At 34.0% G+C, this 26243-nt stretch overlaps 1 protein-coding gene across 3 annotated transcripts in view; it reads right to left on the bottom strand.

Moving 5' to 3' along the window:
* TMTC2 (transmembrane O-mannosyltransferase targeting cadherins 2) overlaps positions 1-26243 on the bottom strand; it is a 525981-nt gene that overhangs the window by 224993 nt on the left and 274745 nt on the right. For all 3 annotated transcript variants that reach the window (XM_074226527.1, XM_074226526.1, XM_074226528.1), the window contains one exon: positions 9914-10028. In XM_074226527.1, the coding sequence (XP_074082628.1) occupies positions 9914-10028 (115 nt within the window). The remainder of the gene's footprint in view (positions 1-9913; positions 10029-26243) is intronic.

Genomic DNA, 26243 nt, shown 5'->3' with positions numbered 1-26243 from the left:
TCTCTCACAACATGTTCAATATCAATCTGCATTTAGCATGGTTATACATATAGAGCTTATATCAAATTATTTTCTGACGGGGAGGGGGAAGGGGAGGGAAGGGAGGGAGGGATAAAAAATTATAAAACTCAAAATCTTGACAAAAATGATTGGTAAATCTACAACTGCATGTAGTTGGAAAAACAAATAAATAAAATATTTAAATTTAAAAAAAGAAAACTCCTATACTCAAAAAATGTTAAAGATAAAACATACTCAGAAAACTAATTTAAACCGTTAAATAGAGCACTGAACTACATTTGAACCTATACGCAATGGGGGGTGGGGGGCATATCTACTATTGACTCCACAGGGACTGAACATAAGGCCTGGCTGACTATTTTATCATTCCTTCGAGGAGAAACATGTCAACTAGATGGTTTGTGAACACTGGAGAAGCCAACACTCCCATGGAAATCAGTCAGATCAAGTGCCCCACAGCCAGACTTTTCCTTTCAGACACAGGTCTGCCTCTTAGAGGTCACATTCCTGACAGGGATTTTAAATCAGGGACAAAGCCAGAGATGAAGACAAAGATAAAATAAAATTCAGGTTTTTCAACAGCCTTATCAAAGTCTAGGAAACAAGAGAATAATAATAATAATTATTATTATTATTATTTTAATGATGATGATGATGGTGTTATGCAGAGGATATTATATGATGAATTAACTGTAAAAACCAGTCAGACTCAAGTCCTCTATGTCTCATAGTGATTTTTAGTACTATTGTCACTATGGACTAGCTGTGGTGTTAGAGGGTTAGCCTTAGGATCCATAGGACCTTGGGTGGAGTCGTACCTCTGCCAGCTATATATTGGCTTATATGATCAGAAGCAAGTTACTTATTATCTTAGAATCTACAGAAACACTGTGAACTATAACTTATAGATGAGTTACCAATCTGTATCAGTGGAGGGAAGTTTGCAGAATGGAAATTAGCTTTGGAGCTCCCTGAGAACTTGAATTTTTTTTTCACTTTTTGGGGTGATGGTTGGGGGAATCTTTCTTTGTATTTATCATCTTTAGCACAATGACTGACTCATATAGCAGATGTTAGTGGACTGTATATTCCCTACAAGAATGAAATTTGAGGAGAAGCTTGGTGGTACAAATGATATAGCACCAGTACTTGTATCAGGAGGACCTGAGTTCAAATCTGGCCTGAGACACTTAATAATTGCCTAGTTTGTGTGACCTTGGGCAAGTCACTTAACCCTATTGCCTTAAATAAATAAAGTTTTTTTAGAAAAAAGGATGAAATGGGTGGTTCGATCCAAATAAACATACTTGCCACAGCACAGAAATTCACCAAAATGTGTAGCATGGTTGTCCCTTGAGAATAGGATTGTAAGGAGATTCTATTGCATGATAAAGGCATCATTATAAAAGAAGAAAACATACACCTTCAGGAACAGGTCAGACACTCAGTTCCCAACTTAGCTATTGTTTTTGAAGAATCATTGATTCTTCATGACTCCATTTGGGGTTTATCATTTCCTTCATCCAAATCATTTTTCAGATGAGGAAACTGAGGCAAACAGGATTAAGAGACTTGCCCAGGGCCACATGGCTAAGTATGTCTGAGATTGGATTTGAACTCTAAAAGATATAAGTCCCTCCTACTCCAGGTCCAGTCTTCTGACCCTAACCCTAGGGTTCACATTCTGCCTGAGACTCATATTAATCATTTGACCCTGAGCAAGCCACCTAGCTGGATTTTCAACTAAAAGTGTGCTAGTCAGTAGACAGTCCAAGATGCAGAATGCATTTAATCATAGAAAATGTCTACATTGCAGTTAGGTTCCAAGGTCAATGTACAGAAATAATTACTCATAATTTGACTGGTGTATAATACCTCAATATCTCTATGAAAAAATATTCAGAGTTCAACATTATTATACCAAGAACAAAACATTAGTCACTCATGAGAGTGAGGATACTTATGCAATACCAACACATTAGTAGCATGGGGCAGGGCATGGTAAGAAGAGTCTCTGGGATACATGGTTAGCAAAAGGTACAAGGATTGGAGTTCTGAGACACAGCTGATGGAGGTGGAGGTGAGGTCTAGAACAGGTGAGGAAATAGGCAATTGGGTTGAAGGAACCTGAGGGATCCCTTATAATTGTTTTCCTTCTTTTCTCCTCATTTGCTTCCCTTTTGTGAACATCTCTATCTGTACTGATTCCCCAGAAATTTATTTTCCTGACTTCCAAAACTCTTGACCAACTCTTCTAATGATGATTTTGTTTGTACTTTGCTTTCTAAGAAGACTGTGATTTCAGGGAGGTGACGTCATGACATGTACAGGAGTCAGATTTGAGTGAGGGGGTACTGTGCTATCAAAATGACTGGAGATTGTCCTGAATATCAGGCAATCAGGGTTAATAGACTCGCCCAAAGGTCACACAATTAGTAAGTGTCTGAGGCAGCATTTGAACTCAAGTCCTCACTTTAGGCACTGTGCCATCTAGCTGCCCCTAGATGCCCTTCTTCCAATACTATGAGACTGGCTAAATCGGATTATATTCCAGGATGTTTTCCCTCTATTCTTTCATACCTGATGCAAATACAGGTGTCAACTTAGGTCAGAAAGGGTCATAACCATTAGTTATATTGAAAAGAAAGCTGAAATAATCAAACATTAACTTTTTTGTTGTTTTTTGAATTTTACAATTTTTCCCCTCAATCTCGCTTCTCTCTCCCCACCCCACCCCAGAAGGCATTCTGATAGTCTTTGTATTGTTTCCATGTTATACATTGATCAAAACTGAATGTGTTGAGAGAGAATGCGTATCCTCAAGGAAAAAATAAAATATGAGAGATAGAAGAATTACATAAGATATAGTTTCTAAAATTTTATTTATTTTTGAATTTTACAATTTTTGCCCTAATCTCATCCCCCCCCACAGAAGGCAGTCTGTTAGTATTTACATTGTTTCCATGAAGTATACATTGATCTAAGTTGAATGTGATAAGAGAGAAATCATATCCTTAAGGAAAAAATAAAGTATAAGATAGAGCAAAATTACATAGTAAGATAACATTTTTAAAAAATTAAAGGTGATACCTTTTTTTTAAAATATTAAAGGTAGTAGTATTTGGTCTTTGTTTAAACTCCACAACTCTTTCTTTGGATACAGATGGTATTCTCCATTGAAGATACTTTAAAATTGTCCCTGATTATTGCACTGATGAAATAAGCAAGTCCATTTAGGTTGATCATCACCCCCATGTTGCTAACATTAACATTTATTAAGCACTTGCTTGTGCCAGACTCCATTTGCTTTATCCAAGGCCACCTCCCCTGATTCCTTTTTAAAAGTCTGATATTTATCTTAAGAAGTGAAATAGTATAGCGCATCACCCTTCTCTAACTTCAAGCAGACTTGGAGTTCAAATTCTACCTCAGACTCTGACTAATCATTTGATCCTGGGCAGGTGACTCTCTGTCTTAATTTCTCCATATCAAAATGGGAATCATAATAACACAAGGTTGTTGTGAAGAGACAAAAGAGTACAATGGAAAGATGGTTAACAAGACAGGTGATAAAGATGGAGAGAGAAAAGGTACACTGAATGAGGAGATACTAAGAAGTAAAAGAAAAGAAGCAGAGAAAGAAAAGCCTTAATACAGATTAAGGGGTAGTGGATAGAGCACCAGGTCTGGAGTCTTCCTAAGTTCAAATTTGGCTTCAAATACTTACTAGCTGTGAGACTTTGAACAAGTCACTTCACTTTATTGGCCTCAGTTTCCTCATCCATAAATAAGCTAGAGAAGGAAACAGCAAATCACTTCAGTACCTTTGCTAAGAAGAGTACAAATGGGGTCACACACATAATTGAACATGACTAAAAAAAAGACTGAAATAAAAGGCTTTAAAAGTTTAACATTTTACTGAACTTTTGAAATATCCTGCATGTGAGTATGTTTATGCTTGAATAGTAGATGTGAGAATTCTGAAAGTAAATCCTAATCCTCAATGATTTTAGAAGGTTATATAAAGTTCTGAGTTTGAGTAAGCAATTTATCCATAGCCATCTAACAAAAGTAGCAATGGATACCATTAATATAATATTTTAAGGTTTGCCAAGCAAAAATATATATTTATATAATGTGTGTATTATATATATATATAATATTTAACATATATAAAATTTATGTGGGTAAACATAATCTTATCTATTGATTATATAGAATATATTGCATATATGTCATATTTATTATACTGTGTATATAGATACATATCTATATGTGAACAAATAAGAATGTATGTATATTTATATATATACACTATATAAAACCATTGAAGAAAAAGATCTATTTTCAAAGACAGTTTTCACACCTACTTTTCCTTGCCATATGTGGCAGATAATATCTTGACTTTCATATACCTACATTAGAAATTCTTCCTTCGTGGAGCTAAAAGTGTTTAGAAGCTAAGCATAAGATATAGTACAAAAGATAATAGAAAACATTATCTCTATATTTCCTCCTGGGTATGGAAAATAAACTCAAAGACCACAGTGAACAGTTGGAAAGCTGTAAGGGGCTTCTTGGAAGAGAACACACAACAGATTTACATCTGTTCATTTTTCATCACAAGGATAGGATAATGACACTTAATTTTTTATAATGCAAAGCTTCCTTCAGAGAAAACAGAAATGAAGTTACTTGAATCTTGCCAAACATCACCAAAATGAGGTTTCTCCATTTAAATAACTAAGAATGCTTTTGGCCATTAATGAAACTTCCGTTCAATGTTAAGTTAAACCAAACAAAAGAAATGAACATGCAATGAGATAATAAACCTCTTTATAAGCTTCTTTCATGTCCTTTCTAAATGCTAAACTGCTCATCTCTGTCCATAAATTTACCTACAGTATTCTAAATGGAAATGACTGTAAAATCCAATATCATTTTAATAGGGATTCAAAGACTTTCTGCAACCTTCCAGAGTATTAAATAATTTAACTCATATTCCATGTATTACTTGAATAAAAAGGGATAACTTGGAGTTTGCTAGTCTTCTCTCTCTCTCTCTCTCTCTCTCTCTCTCTCTCTCTCTCTCTCTTTCTCTGTCTCTCTCTCTCTCTCTCTCTGAATGTGTGTGTCTGTTGTCTCCCCTCCCTCTCTGTGTGCATATGTAGCCTATCCACATACACACATGTATGCATGTTTTAACTCAGGGGACTGCAATTTAATCTGAATCTGACAACACAGGAAACAGTATGGTATCAAGCAAAGACACTTGACATCTACAGTCAGAAAACTGGATTTCTAATATCAGCTCTGCAACCATGTGGCTGTGCAACCCTAGGTAATTTAATCATCATGGGAACCAGTTTCCTCCTATTTAATGAGTGAACTGGATAAGATTAGGTACTGATGTTTGCCTCCCCTCCTCTTTTTTCCTTATTCACTACTCATCTGCACTCATGTGGAATCTTCAAAGCAGAATATGAGCTCCTTAATAGTCAATGACAGAAGAGATGCAGAAAGACAGGTGTACCTCATATACTTTTGTTAGAGCTGAAAATTTCCATCCTGAAAAGGGCTTTATAATTATGCTAAAATGATTAAATGTCCATAAAACCCTTTGATCCAGAGTTCCCCATATTATGTCTATACTCTAGGGAAATCAGAGATAAGAAGTTCCATATATAACTAAAATATTCATTTAGAATGGTGAATTCCTGTGTGTGTGATGGCAAACTAGAGAGCTATCAATTGAAGAATGGCAAAGCAAGTTATGATACATGGATATAATATGTCACTGGGTCATTAAAATGATGAATATACTGAATTTAAAGAAAAAAATAGATGATTTGTGGGGATTGAACAGGAACGAACTTACTACATTCTGGTGATTTCTTCCCTCATCCAAATCAACATGATGAGATTATGTTGTTGGGATTTTTTTGGAAGGGCACTTCCCAAGGTGGCAGATAGGCTCCCTTGCTAAAAGAACACACAGAACTCCTCCAACTGGTGCCCAGTGTCTGAGCCCAAGATGGCTGTTGACAGAGCAAGAGGGATGGACTTGATGACCAATGAGGTACCTTCTAGATCTAAATTAATGAATGATGATAATTAAACTTCATCCTATGCTCATTTTCTACTTTTCCAAAGTGTCACAAAAATTCTGTTATGAAAACATAAAGGCAGACCTAGGTTTGACTTATTCTCCTTCATAATAATCTAACTCTGCAAATATTTCCTGTATCATAAACAAATATTAAGCCTTTGTGAATTTTTTGTGAACCTGAACCAATATAGGAACTTCCTGAACCAATATAGGAACTTCCTCTACCAATGAAAACCTTTTTTTTCAGAAACATAGTGCTAGAGAGTTGCCTGGGACAATCAAAGAATAAGTGACTTGTCCAGGGTCACAAAGCCAGTAAATATCAGAGGAAAGATTTGAACCCAGATCTTTCAGATACAGATTCTGACATTTTATCAACTATACCATTTTGTCTCTAATTTTATAAGGAACTTGCAAATGCAACTATTTCTCTGAAATGGAAAAACAAGTTCTTAAGATTACTATCCAGTAAAGTAATATCTATAGCAATTTCTTTTACTAACTCCAGAAAGAGAAATATTTATTTTCAATTTAAAATTTTTAGCATTAAGGGAATATGGGAGGAAGAAAATCAAACCTGAGGTGAGCAAATAGTTGATATACATGCTCATATGTGGGTCTTCAGATTCTCATCTATCTGAACTGTCTATTGCCAGACCAATAGTGTGAAATCATAATAGAACTCTGTTTTAACTAATATCCAGGGAAGATAATTGTTTCTTATCATGTCCCCAAAGCAAAATTGTAAAATTGTACCTCTCAAAGATGAAGTGGGGTTGCACTGTCATATGAACTGTCATAACCATTATCAAACATGGTTGGGAGGTTGATTGGTTTTGTTTAAAATCTTTTTTTTTTATAATCTGTTATATCTCAGGGTTCAATGGGTTTGGTATATTAGCAAATGATTGTGATATGAAAGCAAAAGACATCAATAATTTTTTAGTTAGTCTGTCAATGAGCATTTCTGAAACACCTGCATTATATGTGTTAGGCAATATGTAAACTCTGGGGATATTATGAAAGATAAAAGATAATAGATAATCTTTTCCCTCAAGGAGTTCTCCATCTAATGAGAGGGAAACAACATACAAATAAAAAGGTACAAACAGGCTACATGAAGACAAATGGGAAATCATCAAAAAAAGGTAAGACACTAGAATTAAGAGGGATTGGGCAAAGTTTACTGTAGAAGGTGAATGTTTACCTAGGACTTGAAGGAAGCCAGGAGATAGAAATGAGAAAGGAGAGGATGAGAATGGAAGATAGCCAAAGAAAATGGTCAGAGGCAAGAGATGGGAAGAGCAAGTGGGCCAGCATCACAAAACTAAAGAGCACTTTGGGATGGGGAGGGAGTGATGCATAAAAGATTAGAAGACCAGAGATATTTTGAGGTGGGGCAAGAAGGTTGGTGATGAATCTTTGAAAGCCAAAAGAAAAGGTTTTTCATTTGGTTTTGGAGGAAAGAGGGAGCAACTGGAGTTTACAAAGAAGAAAGAAATACATATAATACTTTTATTTTTAAATAATTGTAAAATATCATAAAACCAAATATAAATATTGAATAACATAGTTTTTTTTAAGTTTCTGTAAGGTTCCTAAAATGTTGACTTTCATATTGCTTTTGACAAAAAATAGGATGTGCTCCATTATGTTAACAAATACTGTGTTCTCTTCACTAATGATCCTCTCTGTAAAGATACATAATCAAGAGCTGATTAAACTGTATTACATTTACAGAAGTTCTGAATTAAATATTTGAATTTCTGATTCTAGGAAAATTCTATTGGAATACAAGTCAACATGAAATTACCTTTAAAATATTATTTAAAACAGCCTGGCTAAGATGCATCTATTGCAGAAATTAAATTATACAGATTGTGCACCTTTTAAACTTGAAATCAATTCTGTTTCAAGTAGTAATGAGTGCTGGAGTCAAAAGATAGATGGTTGAATATGTATTAATAAAATTTGACAGTGTGAAATCATAATGAGAGATAACCCATCTTTTTTGTCCTAGGAAAAGTTATTATGCTTGAAAAGAAAACCTGACAAGAACACATAAATCTATTAATTCAAGCTTTAAACTAACACTCTATTGCCTAGCACTATTTTTGTTTTTTGGCTTTTCAATAGGACTATGAGAACAAAAGATTGAATACACTGCTAAATGAAAAATATCTCATGCCTTATTCTTTTAAAGGGAGATAAATCCATGGAAATAGATAGAAAGATAGATAGACAGATAAATATAAATATACACATAAACATTTGAATATGTTTAAAAATACTGTATGATTTGTATGATTACAGATCTTTGCAATGGTATTTCACTAATGCCAAGATAATATGATGTTTCATAGAAAGATTTATTAGCACTTCTCTAAGTAATGTTTTCTTTCAAGAGACTGTCAGCTCAGCCTAATAATCCTACTGATTATCTTTTTAACATACTTCTACAGCATGAGCCCATACAAAAAAGGTCAACAATGTACATGAGATACTTAACCCACATCCTTCCCTCATTATTCTGATTAAATCCCTAATTATCCCCTTTCTTTGTACACATTTTTTTGAATAACTTTTTTAAAAAAAATTTTTAACCTTCAATTTGAAAGCTTTATATTGGAAGCTGGCCATTTTTGAAAGAAGAAAATTCCAGCATTCACCTCTAACACTAACAGCTGGGGGAAAAGAGACTGTTAAGGAACACTTCAATTGAACATAGTGACTTAAAAATCATTGAGGGAAGCCAGATGCTTTCAATTTTGACCTTTAGTGATTCAAGGCGGGGAACTTTCTCTATGGGTTTGCCCTTTTGAATACTGTTCTCCCAAGAAAATATAAAAAAAATTGATCCTAGTAAATTCTGTGGAATAGGACATTGACTTTGGGGTAAGAGGATCTGAGTTTAAATTCCACCTCTGATAATAATGACCTAATTGATGCTGGGTGGGTCATTTTACTTCCCTGGAACTCAGTTCCTTCATAAGTAAAATGGGAAGTAAAACAGTCTCTGTTATTTATGGCCTTTTCAATTTGGCTTTGAAACGAGGGTTAGTATGGGGGTACAACAACAAACTGAAGTATGTACATATATACACAGACACATCAGTTTGGGACACACACATACATGAATATGTTTACACAACTAAATGCAATACCAAAACATATACAAACACACATATGCATATATATTTACACAATTAATATTTTAATTTATTCTCATATAATCTCTAAGCTACTCAAATATTTTTAAAATTTTTAAAAACTCATACTATATATGTGTATATGAATGAATGAATAAAAAACTGAGCAAATGTCCCATGAAAGTAAACGCAAAGTAACTTGGAACTTAAATTTACTATTTTAACAATGTTTTTAGTATCAGTTTTATAAAGAATAGCATGAATAGACTTCTCAATATATCTATATAAAGCATTAAAGGTGCTTAATAAAGACCCAAGGCTGGGGATGAGAAAAGGGGCAGGTATTATCACTTTAAACTGAAATCATTTGAAAGTGGTGTAAATCCAGATCATATGCATATATATATCTCCCTTCAAAAATAAAAACAAAACCTAGATACAGATGATCTGGCTCCAAAGGCAAGTCGGCTCCTTCATTGCCAGAGCAGTGAGGGGTCAATGACCCCTATGAGAAGCATGACTATTCAGATGTAGTATCTAGCATCCTTTCCAATTCCAGAACTTATATCAATCTTCCCATGGATAATGGGTTTTTCTACACAAACCAAATGGGGCAGTAAACATGCATACTCACAGATTGTAGAGCATATCTGCCATATTGCTGCGGTAGTACAAAGCATTTCTATAGGCGTTCTCGGCTTCAGAAATCTTGCTCTGGCTCTTGAGGACATTTCCAAGGTTACCCCATGCTGTCAAGAAGAAAAAAATAATAATAAGACAGAGCTGGGACCCACTGACATAGTATAAAGTGTCAGAAAAATTGGCAGGTTATATAAGAGGTGGGGGGATAACACTTCTCTACAACATTTGTAGAGGTGCATTTATCTTCCAGGTATGCTATCTGTTCATCAAACCAAGATATGAAAAAAATTAAGATACCAAAAATATTTTGAATCATTAGGGTTCAAGTTCATTATAGGGTCAAGAATAGTGTCATTTTAAGTTTCCCAAGCAAGACCAAGGATCAGAGTCAGGCACTAGAAGGAAACCCAAAGCCAGATAAAGTCACAGAAACTCAGACAATGGAAATGGTAAAAATGAGACCCTTAGAAATAAAAAAAAAATGTATTGTTGATTAGCTAAAAATATTGATCACTAATTTTTGCAAAACATTTTAATGAGGTTTGCCAAGCACTCTTTATTCATCTTCTCACTCAGCTGTTTCTGATCTGACTTTTGCCCTCCTTACTCAATTGAATTTGTTCTTTCCACAGTTATCAATGATCTCCCTTTTTTAAAGTTATAAATTGAATTAATTTAATAGAAGCAGCTAGATGGCTCAGTGGAGTCTGAAGACATAATACACCTGAGTTCAAATCCTGTCTCAGACATATACTAGCTGTGTTTCCCGGGGCATGTAATTTAAGCTCTATTTGTCCTTAATCCACTGGAGAAGAAAAATGGCAAATCATTCCAGTATCTTTGCCAGGACAATTATATGAACAGTATGGTCAATAGCGTCATGAAGAGTTGAATGCAATGGAACAAAAATGAATTAATAATAATATTAATAATTATATTTTAATAATTAATTAATTTTTAATAATTATATTTTAAAAACAAAAAGCAAGCTATATATATAAGTATGTATGTATTAGAAACTCACAATTTCATATGCAATCCACTTGTTTTGCTCTCCTTTGCCTGTGAAATCAATCATTTCTCCCACTCCCCACTCCAGTAAATATACCTAAGGCAGCTAGTGGCATAGAGGGTAGACAATTGGACCTGAAATTAGGAAGATCTAAACTGGAAATCTAAGTTCAGATCCAGTTTCAAACTAGTTGTGTGACCCTGAGCAAGTCGCTTAACCTCTGTTTGCCTCGGTTTTCTCAAATGTAAAAGGACAATAATAAGAGAATATACTTCCCAAAGTTGTTGTAAGAATCAAATGTTTGTAAATATTAGTTATTTGTAATTTACACAATGTAGGTATCATATAAATGTCTTCTATACTACTACTACTACTACTACTACTACTACTACTACTACTTATTATTATTATTATTATTATTATTACTATCCAGCACAATTCTAGGTGCTCTGATTTATTTGTGTGTTTAAAGTTGTAGCTTGTATCTTCTCATGGAAGATCAAAAATAGACTTGTCAAGTAACCATTAAAAACATTAGATCTGAAGTGCATTCTTTATGGTTCACATAGGAATTTATTGAAGGCAAAAATGAAAAATTCTCTCTCGTCAACATGCCTTCTTTCATAGATAATTGCTTCTTAATACAGCATTTAGTCGAACAGAGTTTAGCTTTCTCGGGAGCTGCCAAACCTAAAAGTAAAACTATCACTCACTTTTGTTTATATGACAAATAGATGCTGTCAGTGTTTCCACACTTTCAACTAGTTGTATGATTTATTATATATTAGATGCAGAATCACACTTGCAAAGATATCATAATGAAAAGATCAGAGATGTAAATATTAAGCTACTGTGAAATAAGATCCAGCAAATGAAAAAATCCTCATTTTCCTCCAAGTGACTAGAAATTAACTCTTGAGACAGAAGGTGTTTATCGAGTCCATCCAATTGAAAATATGATGAGTGAGCAATTTTATGGTTGAGCTGAGAAGAAAAAATTTTTTATAAGAACTGAATATACAATATACTTATAAGAGAAAAGGAGAGGAATAAAATGATTCAAAGTAATGTGAGTGTTGGGAGAGGGGGTTCTAAGTTAAAAGACAGACAATTTAGATTGAAACAACTGGTCAAGCAATGATGGTGACCCTCCCAATCAAGGTAAATAACATGATAGAGTAGAAAAAGGGTTAAATTTGAAATCAGGAGACCTAGCTTCAAACTCAGACAGGTGTTTGTGTTTTTGTTTGATTTGGTTTTTGCTTAGTTGCTTTATTTATTTATTTTTATTTTTTAATCTAAGGCATCCAGTTGACATAGTGGATTGAAACTAGTCAGAAAGTGAGTTATTGTTCAGCGAAGTCCATCTCCTACTGACACCATTTGCTGAGGTTTTCTTGGCAAATATACTACATGAGTTTGACATTTTCTTTTCCGGATCATTTAATACATAAGGAAACTTGAGGCAGAGTTAAGTGCCACAGAGTCAGAAGTAGACAGGGTCACATAACTAATTAATGTGTGAGGTTAGATTTGAATCCTGATAAAGGAGTTTTCCTGACTCCAGGACCAATCCCCATCAAATTCAACATCAGACACTTGATAGCTCGGTAACTATAAATCGATTAACCTCAGTCTGCCTCAATTTCCTCATCTATAAAATGGAAATAATGATAACATCTACTTCAAAGGATTGTTTGAGAATTAAATGAGAAAATGTTTATATAGTATCTTAAAATGCTATGTAAAAATGATAGCCATTAGCATTCTGTTGACAAGTATCTTGACTTATTTAACATTCAGATCCTTCAATTATAAAAGGAAAGAGATGGATTAGCAGGTCCTCAGAGGATTTTTAAAGCTCTGGATCTGTAATCCTATGACTAATTCTTTGAAAGAACAAAGTTGACTGGTTGCTACAAATTCATGAAGACATCAAGATATTTTAAATAATAATTTACAACTCCTCAGAAGTTGCAATCCCTGCAATCAGAAGTAACAATCCCTGACTCTAAAGAAAATACATTTAACATGGTGATTAAATACATTGTTTACTTTATGAAAAAATGCATAGAAATGCTTACTTGGAAATATTATTTAAAGTGTGAGAGACGGAGTATTGTATAGTAAATAGGCAGCCAGTCTAGGGGTCAGGGAGATCTGAATGCATATTCTAACATATGTTGGATGTGTGGTCCTAAATACCCGTTTCCTGTCCTTCCAGGGTCCTAGACTGTGACTCAAGTTCAAAGATACATTAGTAAAAGGAACCTCTCTCAAGAAAAGTTGCCTCTAGCACTGAAATCATGGAACCTGTCAAAAATATAGATTGATGGCATATTGTATGGGTTATCAATTCCACTTGATAGGAACAATTCTGAAAATATTGAACTGTTGATGTCTAAACTTCAAATCCAATTTTGTAATTGTTCAGTCATTGACTCTTTTTGTCCTTATTTAGTGTTTTTCTTGGCAAAGATACTGTGTCATTTTATCTGTCCAAAATCCATTAGGAAGAAATTAAATGTTAGGGTAATAATAATATGGTGGTTGGTGAAACTTTTAAAATTAACTCTAAACTTCCAAATGATGACTATTTGGAAGCTCATCTCCTTAGAGTTCTTTCTTTACACCAAAATCAGAAGAAAGGAATGGAGAGACGATATAAGTTTTTTGAAACATAAATTAACAAAACTATTCCAAGACTGAGTTTACCCTATTAATTTTTTTTGGTTTTGTTTTTAAAAGAAAGTATCACTTCCAAAGCAAGGACTCTTAACCTTTTTAGTGTCATAGGCCAATTTGTCAGTTAAGTCTATGGACTCATCATAATGTGTTTAAATGCATTAAAAATTACATAGAATTCAGAAGGAAACCAATTATATTCAAATCTAGCTGTCAAAATATATACTCAAAGATTCATAAGACCACAGAAATTTTTCATTTTGTAATACTTCACTTCTGGGTAGTAACAAAGGAGTATAAATTGAGATGGCTTGTCAAATTTTGCACTATTTAAATAGAATCCTTCTGGAGCAAAGTATCATGCTATCCAAAAACATGTTCCAAATTTAAAGTTCCGTTTTCTTATCTAAATAATGCATTAGATGATATTTAAGATTCCAACTTCTCTAAATCTAATGATTTTTTCCATTGTACCTCAGAGTGTCTCTTCTTGTTACTTTAAATTATAATAAGCCCCCTTGATTGATGGGAGTTACATTTGGGCGATCGTGAGTGACTAGTCATATCAATAATGTAGATACCTTTTTTATGGTATTTTATGGTCATTTTCATCTGTGTTAGAAGAGTTAATGAAAAGATGATTCTGCATTTGGGAAAGATATTTCTAAACCAGCCAACCTAGAAGTTCTGCAATTATGCTTAATTTTGGAAGCAAACTAAAATTATTTTTAATAAGGAAATCTGTAAGAGTATTGAGTCATAGATTTTGTGTTGGAAAATCTCTCTAAGGTCATTTGGACTACCCACATCATTTTACAGAACAGGAAACAGGTTTAGATACTCAGCACATCTATGGATAATACATCTTGATGAAAGAGAGTTTCTCTATAAATGGCATGAACATCTCTTTTAGGTTCTACCATTTTGGTCTAATTTCCTCAGTTATTTTAGTCATGGTCATTTAGGTCTAAACTGTAAGAAGGGCGAATTTGAACCCAGGTCTTTAGGCAACTCCATGGCAGAGTAGATAGAGTACTAAGTCTGCAGTCAGGAAGATTAGTCTTCACTACATCACCTGGTATGTCATAAAGGATAAACAAAAACTATGATGACTCAAAGAAAATCTTGTGTACAACAATCTAATACTGCTTCTTCAGCCCCTTGTTAAATAACAGAATTATAATTTTCTTTGTTTTCTTACACAAAGGCTTAAAGTTTGTTTCAACTGTGCTGTTAATGCCCTTTCAGATAGATAGATAGATAGATAGACAGACAGACAGATGGACAGACGGATGGACAGACAGACAGATATTGAGATAGAACTACTAGTTTTCCTGAAAAGTTAGAATTGATCTCAACAAAATATTCCACCTGATTTTTTTTTCTTCCTTCCACAAAATGGAAGGATTCTTCTATTTCACACTTGGATTGTACATCATACACAAATATATAGAATACTTATTTTTGTTTTATTTTAGAATTAAATTTATTTAAGCAAAATTTAAAATAACTCAAAAATGAAAGAATAGATGAATAAGCCATATTCTGTTGCAAGAATGAAAATGGATTTATAACAGATATTTGGAGCTGCCTCGTGTCCTAGAATTTCTCTCTGAATGAAGATAGAGTGCAAAGACCTAAAAAGCTAGAAGATATACTTTCCGAGGTACTCAAAACCACAATAATGATTTTCTCATCCACTTGTCAATTGTCATTATACCATAAGAAAAGAAGAGAAAAGGTCATGAGAGAGACTTCAGTTAGTGTTTTCTGATTCCTACAATTTTCTCCCACCAAAGAACTGCTCATTGTACTGAAAGGGAGTCAGTATGGTCGTTGAATTTTTTAACATAGTTTTCAAAACAAAGGTGAATATTAAAACCTATTTTGCTGTAGTAGGTAGAGGACCTGGATAAGGACAGGAAGATGGAGGTTCAAATACCATCTCTTCTAAATGCTATGTGAGATAAGTCACTAAGCCTCTAGGTCAACCTCCTATGTAAGAATATAAATTCTATAGCTGCATTAATCAGAAGGAAAAAAAAGTTTTCAGATCAAGGGATTCCCTACACAAGTGAAAGCACAGGTCGAGATTATCCTCATTTTCATCAAAACAAGCAAAGTTCTAAAACTAATCATTCATAATTTGCTTTATTTCTTACATAACTTTAAAGAAAGTTCTGTGTTAGGACCTAATATGTGCTGAACCCCATCACTGATGAGGTAATCATGATGGACTTTTGAAAGACACCCTTAACAAGAGAAAAGTGACTATGAATTTAAAAAAAAAAGTCCAAATGCTTCTTAAATTGCATATTCCTTTTTCTTTATTTCCCAACAGCTATTGGTTCCTGAAATTCAGTATACATTTACTGAATAATTTATCCAGGTTGTTTTTACAATGGACTAGGAGTATTGGATATCAGAAGGCAAAAACTAGCATCTTTAATAGGTCAAAATGACCCTTCCTTTCTTTGTAATTTATGCTTCATCAGTTTATAAAAAAACAAAAACAAAGAGAAAAAAAAGAAGAAAGAAAAGATGTCTTATTTGATTTAACTTTTCAAAACATTTTCATGGTTAGATTTAGAGTGAATAGGCATAGAAGTGGGATTGGACATATATTTCCAATGAGAGAGGGAACTATTTTATGAAAAATCTCCTGTCAATAAACATTAACACCAACTCTGAAATTTATCATCTTGAAGAGTTATATCAATCAAAGCTATCATAGAATCCCAAAGGTGTACTTGGAATTGTTTTAATGTAAGTGGGAAATATTTAACAAAATAAATATACAATAAAACACAGATAATGTTAAAATGTGGTTTTCTAAGTCACCATGTAGCCAGTGGGGATACTTATGTATTGTTTAATTGCTCTTATTTGGATTTGAGTTTGATACCAATGCTTCAAGGCAATAACACCAAACATATCCAAGGCATATGAAATGAGCAATACCAGATTTTCTCTTTTCTCTTTTTTGCTTTGTATTTAAAATATCATCAATCTGAAATTCTAAATTTTTCAAAACCATTTAATAGATTATTATTTATCTATTTATAGGAATACTAGGAGAATACTTTCTGACAACATATTCTTTCCTTTTTTGTTTTTTGCTTTCGCAAGGCAATGGGGTTAAACTGACTTACCCAAGTTCATACAGCTAGATAATTATTAATGTCTGAGGCCAAGCATATTTTTTCCTTAAAAATAACAACAGACTTATCTTGTTATCTAACATTACAATGAATTGGTTTTGCATTTTTCCCCTTTCTGCTCTAGTATGTCAACAAATCAATATAAATATTTAGTTTCAACTTTAAGTTTACTCTCAGCTATGTATGTCATTATGTCTTAATCCCTGAGAACTGAATTTCATTAGCATTTGATATTATTTACACTATATTTCACTTTAAGTACATAAAAGACATTTTCAGACATTATTCATTCCATTCTATGCCTAAGAGATATGATGTTACAGGAATGGAGTAATGAGAAACCACAGTCATTTATTTGGAAATTTTAATAAATCTTGATACCCAGGTGTCCTTTTCTAATCGAGTGTATACCATCCTGATTGAAAATATTTATGTGATCATTCTAATTTTTGCTCTAATCTTTACATGGAAGACGAGGCTACAACATTCCATTAAGTCTAAATCAACCTGAAATTATTTGTAGAACTGCTATTTAAAATGTATACCACAAATTAATTACCAGATGTCTTTCAAAATACACTTAACTATTTCCTCCTTCTGGTATTATAGGATCATAGACTTGAAGCTCAAAAGGGACATAAAAAAATCACTAAATCTAAACCCTTCTTTTTACAAATAAGGAAAACTGAGATCTAGGGTGGTCAAAGGACTTGTCACTGAGATTATGTTCTCATAAGTTCACAGTATCAGAGTAAATATTTTCCTCCCCATTCACACCTGCAGATTAGGAGCCTGATCCATTGTAAGAAAGCAAAGTACAATCATACTTCTTTGCATTCAAAGAAGTATTCAACAGAAACTTTAAACATAATATAAAGATGCATGAAGGATTCACTTCTTTTTACAGACTAAAATGAGGAGCATCAACATTCAGTTTAAAAATCACTACATTAAACTGAGCTCTCTCTTGCTCTAGTCTTGATAGAGGAAAAAATGAAAACAAATTGGGTGGCCAAATTTCCTATGCAGTTTCCAATATTATTAAAGTTATAAACATGCAAAAAATTATCATCTTTAAAAAAAATTGTTATTTGAAAAAGAAATCCCAGTAAATTTCTTAGAAATAAAATGCATCCTACCAGTGAATAAGTAATACCTTCCATAAAATGTTACAGGAAACATGGGGATTCACCCAATCTAGTACACAGTATAATGGATACTTAACTTTCTTGAGAAAATAACATTTTTGATGAGTTGATCTATGACAGTAACAGGAGGATAATTAGAGACCTCTAGTTATGTGAAAAACTGTCATGGAAAAGAGATTGGGATCAGTCTGTTTGGCTTCAAGTGACAGAATGGGGAGTGATGGGTAGAAGTTGCAAGGAGACAGATGCTGTTGTATTTAAGGAAACACTTCTTATTGATTAGAATTGCCTGACAGTGAAATTCAGCTACCTCCAGAAGGTTCTCTCACAATGGAGACCTTCAAGCAAAGGCTGAAGGACCCCTCAGCAGAGAACTTATTGGGTAAGGGGAACTGCTTGTAGTATGGGCTACATTAAATAAATTCTTAGGGTGTCTTCCATTTCTAAAATTATGTAAATGCAAGTATCATCTTCCATTAACATCTGGAAAGTGAAGTATCATATCTTGTTTTTGAGGTTATTTAAAATGAAATTTCCAAGTCAAATTTTTCTATTCTGGTAGTGCAAAGAGTGAATTTGTTATAAAGTATACGTTATGAATGTTATCCATTTACATGTATTTTACATAAATATCTATTTATATATAATATTTAAATTTATGCATACCTATATTTAAAAGTCTTCAAGTCTATTATAATATCTATCATACTGTCAACCAGGTTGCTTCAAAACTTGACTTTGACTCAGGAAATTTCTCTCTGAAAAACTAACTTTAATTTGACTAGTTTAGGAGTGAGAGCTTGAAGAATTCTTTTTTTTTAGGGTTTTTTTTGCAAGGCAAATGGGGTTCAGCAGCTTGCCCAAGGCCAAACAGCTAGGTAATTATTAAGTGTCTGAGACCAGATTTGAACCCAGGTACTCCTGACTCCAGAGCCGGTGCTCTATCCATTGAGCCACCTAGCTGCCCCTAAAAAATCCTTTTTTAAAAAGTTTTTTCAGTTAGTTAATTCAATTTCATTAGACCGTGGACTTTGTAATTCTTTCTCTTTTAGCTAACAACATCTGAGCCTTCACTTCATAGACTATGTCAGATTCACTAAATGTCTGTTATGTGCTACTCATTGGGATATGACATCACTTTCCTAATATCATGGTCTTCACACAATTCCTGCCGTCAATGAAGAGGAAATCACTTAGTTTAGTAAATTTTCTCTTCCTTTTTTGTCTTTTAGGTTTTTTTTTTTTTTGCAAGGTCAATGGGGTTAAGTGGCTTGCCCAAGGCCTCACAGCTAGGTAATTATTGTCTGAGACCAGATTTGAACCCAGGTACTCCTGACTCCAGGGCTGGTTCATTATCCATTGTGCCACCTGGCCGCCCCAAATTTTCACTTCCTAAAGAAAATAAAGTCTAAAGCTTAACATTAGAGCAGCTAGTTAGTACAGTGGATAAAGCACTAGCCCTGGAGTCAGGAAGGACCTGAGTTCAAATGTGACCTGAGGCACTTAATACATATTTATAGCTATGTGACCTTGGGTTAAGTCACTTAACCCCACTGCCTTGCAAAAGAAAAAGGCTCACAATTATAATCTCTTAGGTAGTTAGTGGTTTTTTAGTTACAGATAGCTATTAATGTATACTAATATATAAAAAGATACATATAAAATATGAATATGTGTATATCCATATTTATATATATGCACATACATGCATGTGAATATGCATATGCGTGACTATATTTGAACACATATTAAGAAGGAAAATTATGTAACAAATTTTTATTCAAATTATTTTGTTAATCATTTCTCTCTGACTGCAAAGAAATTCACTAAGAACTAAAGAAGTCAAATAAAAGCTTTTCTGAACTTTGGACCAGCAAGGAGCAATATAAATGCCATTTAGGCAAAAACTAAAATTTAAGCAACTACCCATATTTAATTATGACTTTTATCTTTTGAAGTCATTTCTCTTTGCCTTTGCATAGAAAGGGAATAAATGATTGGTTGGAGGAGAAAAAAAACCCATTTAAATGCATGACATTCCATATAAGCCTATGACTTGGGGGTTTTAATTTAAATCAGAAAACTCTCTCACTGCTTCCATTAGTCAATACTGAGGTTATTTTTTTAAAAGCCGACTAGTGACTTCATACAACTCAAGGGACTTGAAAGCACTTGTAAATCTGAAGTGATTTATTTTTCTTTGTGTAATTATATCCTGTATTATCTATTGAAAGAAGAAAATGTTAACTTAAGGGGGAAAATACTAGCTCAAGGTAAAATAAGTGATAAAAACAGAATCTCCATTAAGCTTGATGATTCATAGCACGTCTAAGTCTTATCGGGGCATTGTGGGCCTTTATTCTTGTCAGTGTTTTTTTTTTTTTTTTGCAATAATTTCATATATTCAAACATTCCCTGCTTTGGCACCACAGCCTTGACTTGGAATTACATTCATTAATTGTTGAAAGAGAAGACAAGAAAACATTCTATTTCTACATTCTCAAAATATAATGAGGCTAATCCCATAGATACTTTATTAAGCTATATGTTGGTCTTTTTTTTTAGGGGAAAAAAGACAATACAGAGTAATGATAATAATTATATTAATGTGTTAATATAAAACTATTATTTTATATAATATAGAATAAATATATAGAAAATAGAGATATATATTATGATAATGGCCTCATCGCGATTTTCTCTGAAAGAAAGCTGTCTATGTTGATTTAGTACCTTTAGAAACACAAAAATGCTAAAAATTTGGTCAACATTTGTAAGTAGAAATTTGGAAATATTCATTTGGCTGACTTTGTCACCAAATCATTGAGTGACTTCAGAGTCTGATAGATGACAAAGCCCTCCAAACCAGTATATCTGAGGATTATGTATTATGCTATTATCAGTGTTAACTCTGGGCAAAATTGCTAATTAAGTCTCTGGCTGTTCCCCTGTTTCCACTCCACCATATTGTCAGATATCCTTGAGGAATCTTCTCTCCTGTAACTACAGTCTAATGACTTTTCTTCCCTGCCCCAGACACCATTACAAAGTGGTCACTTTCAGTCCCGGGCACCTAATATTCTCGTTTCTGCTCAGAGACTTTTTCCATTCCTTGCTGATCAAAACTCACTGGTCCTGTGTCACATTAAGTTAAAGCTTATGTCTCTGCTTTACTGGGACAATATGAATTGATCAAATTAATTGAAGTGTTCAGATTTCCAGGCAAGCCTAGGGAGAAAAAATTGGTAGAAACTTGGAAGAGTGGTTGGGTGGTATCTTCCAACTATTCTCAAGGCAAAACACTTAGGTATTTAGTTCCCCGAGTCTTGCTCTGTATAAAGCAAATGCTATTAATGTGAGATGTGTCTAAAGACTTGTCCTTTAAGGGATCTTTTGATACCTAGCCATAGAATAGGGATGACTCTATGCCAATGAAACTTAATGTGGATTCCTTTTTTACTTATTTTAAAGGGAGTTCACATTTTTCCCCAAGTTAATATTTTTGTGATAATATGGGATTCATTCATTCTAGAAAAAATAAATCATCTTAAGTTCATAAATGCTTACAATTGCCTGTAGTGATATGAAGTCATACTTGAAAGTCTTTTAAATTTTAGGCTGGCAAGGGATTATCATTCAGTTCAGAAAGGTTCATCATTAGAAGATTGGTCCCTGGGGATGGTTTTTTTTTTCAACCTCAGAAAGTCATGATGGTGATCTACTAAGTCATGATCATGCTATGCTATTAGCAACAGTAAGATAGATATGGATGGATAAAGAGGAGACAGACAGATAGATAGACAGACAGACAGACAGACAGATAGATAGAGATAGACAGATAGACAGATGGATAGATAGAAAGACAGACAGACAGATGGATAGATAGAGATAGACAGATAGACAGATGGATAGATAGACAGACAGATGGATATATAGATAGAGATAGACAGATGGATAGATAGATAGACAGACAGATGGATAATAGAGATAGACAGATGGATAGAGATAGACAGACAGACAGATGGATAGATATATAGACAGAGATAGATGGATAGATAGATAGACAGAGAGACAGATGGATAGATAGATAGACAGACAGATATAGACAGATGGATAGATAGAGATAGACAGACAGACAGATGGATAGATAGATAGATATATAGACAGAGATAGACAGATGGATAGATAGATAGATTGATAGATAGATATAGACAGACAGACAGATAGATAGATAGATAGATAGATATCCCCACTAAGAAAACCAGAGAGTCTAGATTAAAAGGAAAGCATATTTAGATTTGGAAGGGATCTCAGGGGTCTTCTCCCTTTACAGTTGATGAAACTAAAGTCCAGAAAGTTTATATAACATGCCTAAGCATTGCATGAGTATTAATTATGAGAGGCGTAATTTGAACCCAGGTCCTCCCTCAGACTTGAGGATCATTCCCTGTTATTTCCATATCTCTTTTAGAATACAGAAGTATAGGGAAGCAGCTAAATGCAGAATTTTCTAGAGCTTCAATAAGGTCAACTGGAACTCTTTCAAGAAAACCTAATTTGGCCACAACATATGGATCATCAAAATCCTTTCCATTCTTAAAACACTTAAAGATAATATTTTTTGTCATTCTTCCTAAGTTCTTTTTTTCCAGCTATTAATAAAAGCAAACTCACTTTAAGAGCATGTGGGCAAAGTCAAAGGATGCAGAAAGAAAGAATATGGGGATCCCCTTGCTTGTTGCTATCCTAAGAGGGTTTGTTTTGAGGCAAGATCCATTAGTTTACCAACAGCTTCCATGGGCAATACAGTGGGCTACAGAATCAATGACCTGCTCCTGCCTCAGATACTAAATACTAGCTTTGTGACCTTGGATAAGTCACTTATATCCATCATCTAAAAAATGAGAGGTTTAGACTTAGTGGTTCCAAGGTCACTTCCAGCTCTGAAACTATGATCTTATAAAGTCAAAGAATGTCTTCTGGGGTCACCAGAGGCAAATAATCCAGGGTATTTTTTTCCATTGGATAACTACAGAGATCGTCCAGACACAGGATGGACCCAGAGCTGCCCAACTTCCTCATTTTACACGTGAGGCCATTTTAAGCCTAGAGGCGGTATTTATCTAAATTCCAATGCGTATTAAGATAAAGCTGAAAATACTATCAATTTGACCTTGGTCAACTTATTTTTCCTTTAGGAATCTTTGTAGCCTAAACCATAAAATGAAAGTGTTAGGCCAGCTATATAAATGTTTATTTTTAAATTCTATATATTTGTATGTATTTGCTTGATATTCATCCTCTCTCTCTCTCTCTCTCTCTCTCTATACATATATATATATATATATATATATATATATATATATATATATATATATATATATATTCTGATTGGTACATGATTCTTCCACTATAATGGAAGCTCTCTACAAATAGGGGTTGTGCCATTCTTTGTATTTATGACCCTAATTTGTTCTCTACTAGGAACTTAATAAATACTTGCTGATTGATTGGTATTCTCCAGGATCCCTTCCAGGTCTAAAATCCCCAAGATATTTCTTAGGGGCTGGGGAGTTAGGTGGTAATTGGAAGAACTGAGTCCAAATCCTTACTAGCTCTGTTATGCTAGGCAAGTCACTTTGCTTGCCTCAGTTTCTTCCCCTATAAAATGGACATAATAATAGCTCCTACTTCTCAAGGTTATTAAGGTTAAATGAAATATTTGTAAGGCACTTACCAGAGTGGCTGGCACATAATAGGGGCTCTATGAATACTAGCTATCATTTTTATTATTCATCAGTGAACAATGGTAACTGGTTTCTAAAAAAATATTTTAAATGAATAATCAATGGAGATTCCAAGAATGATTGCATTATTGTCTATAGAAGATTCATATGCAGGATTAAATAATTAATAGCTTTCAGTTACACACAAAAAGGGAAAAGTAAGAGTTGGCTTTATTAATATACTTCAATCAAAAAATCAATCAACAATTATTTATTAAGTGCCAGGGCTTTTTCTGAAATTCTTCCAAAAATACTATTGCAATCAAGGCTTGTTAGAAGAATTGTGTGTTCACTCTTTTTTCCATCATGACTGACCCTTCATAATCTCATTTGGGTTTTTTTTTTGGTAGAGATCCTGGAATGGTTTGCCATTTCCTTCTCCAGATTATTTAACAGATGAGGAAACTGAGGCAAACAGGTTAAGTTACTTGCCTAGGATGAAACAGCTAATAAGTGTCGGAGGCTAGATTTGAAACCAGGAAGATGAATTTTCCTGACTCCAGACCTGCTCTAATAAGCATAAGCCAAGCCTGATCCAACTTCCATTCTAAGTCACCTCTGATGATGTTGTGAGAAATATCACTATTCAGAAGGAAAGAGAAATTCCATAGGTGGCTAATATACAAATTTGTGGTCAAGATGTAAGAGAAATCTAAGGATATGGGTCAATTATTGGCTAGAAAGACTTGAAAGTCAGACATATCTTGTATTTTACAAAGTTGGTTCCAAGAAAAAGCACTTGTTCTTGCACACTAGGATCAATTTATCTCTATTCAATTCATAAAATCTCACATCTCATTCTTCTTCAACATCGAGCTGGTTTTTTTTATAGGATTTTTCAAGGCAAATGGGGTTAAGTGGCTTGCCCAAGGCCACACAGCTAGGTAATTATTAAGTGTCTGAGGCCAGATTTGAACTCAGGTCCTCCTGACTCCAGGGCTGGTGCTCTATCCACTGTGCCACCTAGCTGCCTTTTGACTGTTAAAAGATTAGCAGTCTGATTTAGGATAAGGACCAAGGTTATAGGATCCAAGATTCCAAGCTGTACAGGTTCTTATAGATCATCTGATCCAATCCCCTCATCTAACAATGAGAAAACTGAGACCCAGGGAATGTAAGCATCTCGGCCAAAATCAGAAAGAGAATGATCAATTCTATAGGAAAAAAGGAAGGAAGGCAATGAACATTCTTAAAGACTTACTATGTGCCAATTAGCCTATTATCTCATAGAGTTCTCACAACAATCCAGCAAGGTAGGAGCTATTATTATTCCCATTTTACAGATGAAGAAACAGAAGTGGATGGAGGTTCGGTGGCTTGCCCAGGCTGACACACCTACTAAGGGTTAGTGATAGGAACTAAACTTGATCTTCCTGAGGTCAAAATTGACCCCTTAGCCATTCTTCCTGGCTGCTTCTCTACTAACATTTGCAGAACGTTTAGAAAGTAGGCACAGGGTTTTCAATCTATTATCTATATATCTATTATCCATTTACATATCAATTAATAGTCCAAGTCAACACTTTCCAAGTGTATCAAAAGACCCAATATTCTCATTTTACATATGAGAAAACTGAGCCTCAGTGAAATTAAGCCACGAGCCAATGCTCACACAGAGACATGATTTCAGCAAAGATCTCGCTGATGCCATGTCCAGCAAAGAACACCACAATTTTGTGGTCTTAGGACCCCTCCTCACTCTAAAAAAGTTGTTAGAGACCCTCCACCAAGAGACTAATGTGGATTCTTATCAGTGTTTGCTGAATTCAAATTAAAATACCTCAGCATTATTATGAAAAGAGTTTTGACTTCTTCAGATTTCTTGAAATCTCCCTCTAGAACTGTTTCACTCTATGACATGGTTTTTCAAGTTACCTTATTGTCCATGAATTTTAACCTTTATTAGTCCTACCATGCCAATAGGCAATGGCAAATGTCCTGAGTGAATTTTCCTCCAAATATCAATATTATCAATATTTTATGTGTGAATGTAGGTATATGTCACACACATACATACATGGATGTAAATGTGTGTGTGGATATACATGTGTATATATGTGTGTTTCCTATTTTTATATGTATGTACTTATATGTCTATCCATACCTGTGTGTCTCTCTCTCTCTATATATAGTATGTTTATGCCCATGAGTATGTGTATATATTTATATGTATACCATATTTCTATATATATACATATACACCAGATGGGAGAAAACTACTATGCAATAAGACATGTTGTTCTGATACATATGTATTCACCACTCATGTAAGGAAATGAGGTGTCCCATTATCAACTACAAATATTTTTTCCTATTATTTATCATTATTTTGCAATATATATATCTGTGAGTCAACAATTTCATTATAAAGTTTCAAAAGTGAGCAACTGAGCCTCAAAACATGCATAGGATTCACCAGCTCCTATTGCCCAGTGATCCTGAGTCTCTTTGCACAGAGAGATTTGAACATATTGAGTTTAAAATATTGGCTAAATTGTCCAGGTAGATATCCATCATGAAACTGGAAATG

The sequence above is a fragment of the Macrotis lagotis genome, chromosome 2, assembly GCF_037893015.1.
Source record: "Macrotis lagotis isolate mMagLag1 chromosome 2, bilby.v1.9.chrom.fasta, whole genome shotgun sequence".
In the NCBI taxonomy this organism is placed as follows: domain Eukaryota; kingdom Metazoa; phylum Chordata; class Mammalia; order Peramelemorphia; family Peramelidae; genus Macrotis; species Macrotis lagotis.
Note: the sequence above shows the minus strand (reverse complement) of the source record. Positions and strands in the feature narration are given on the sequence as shown.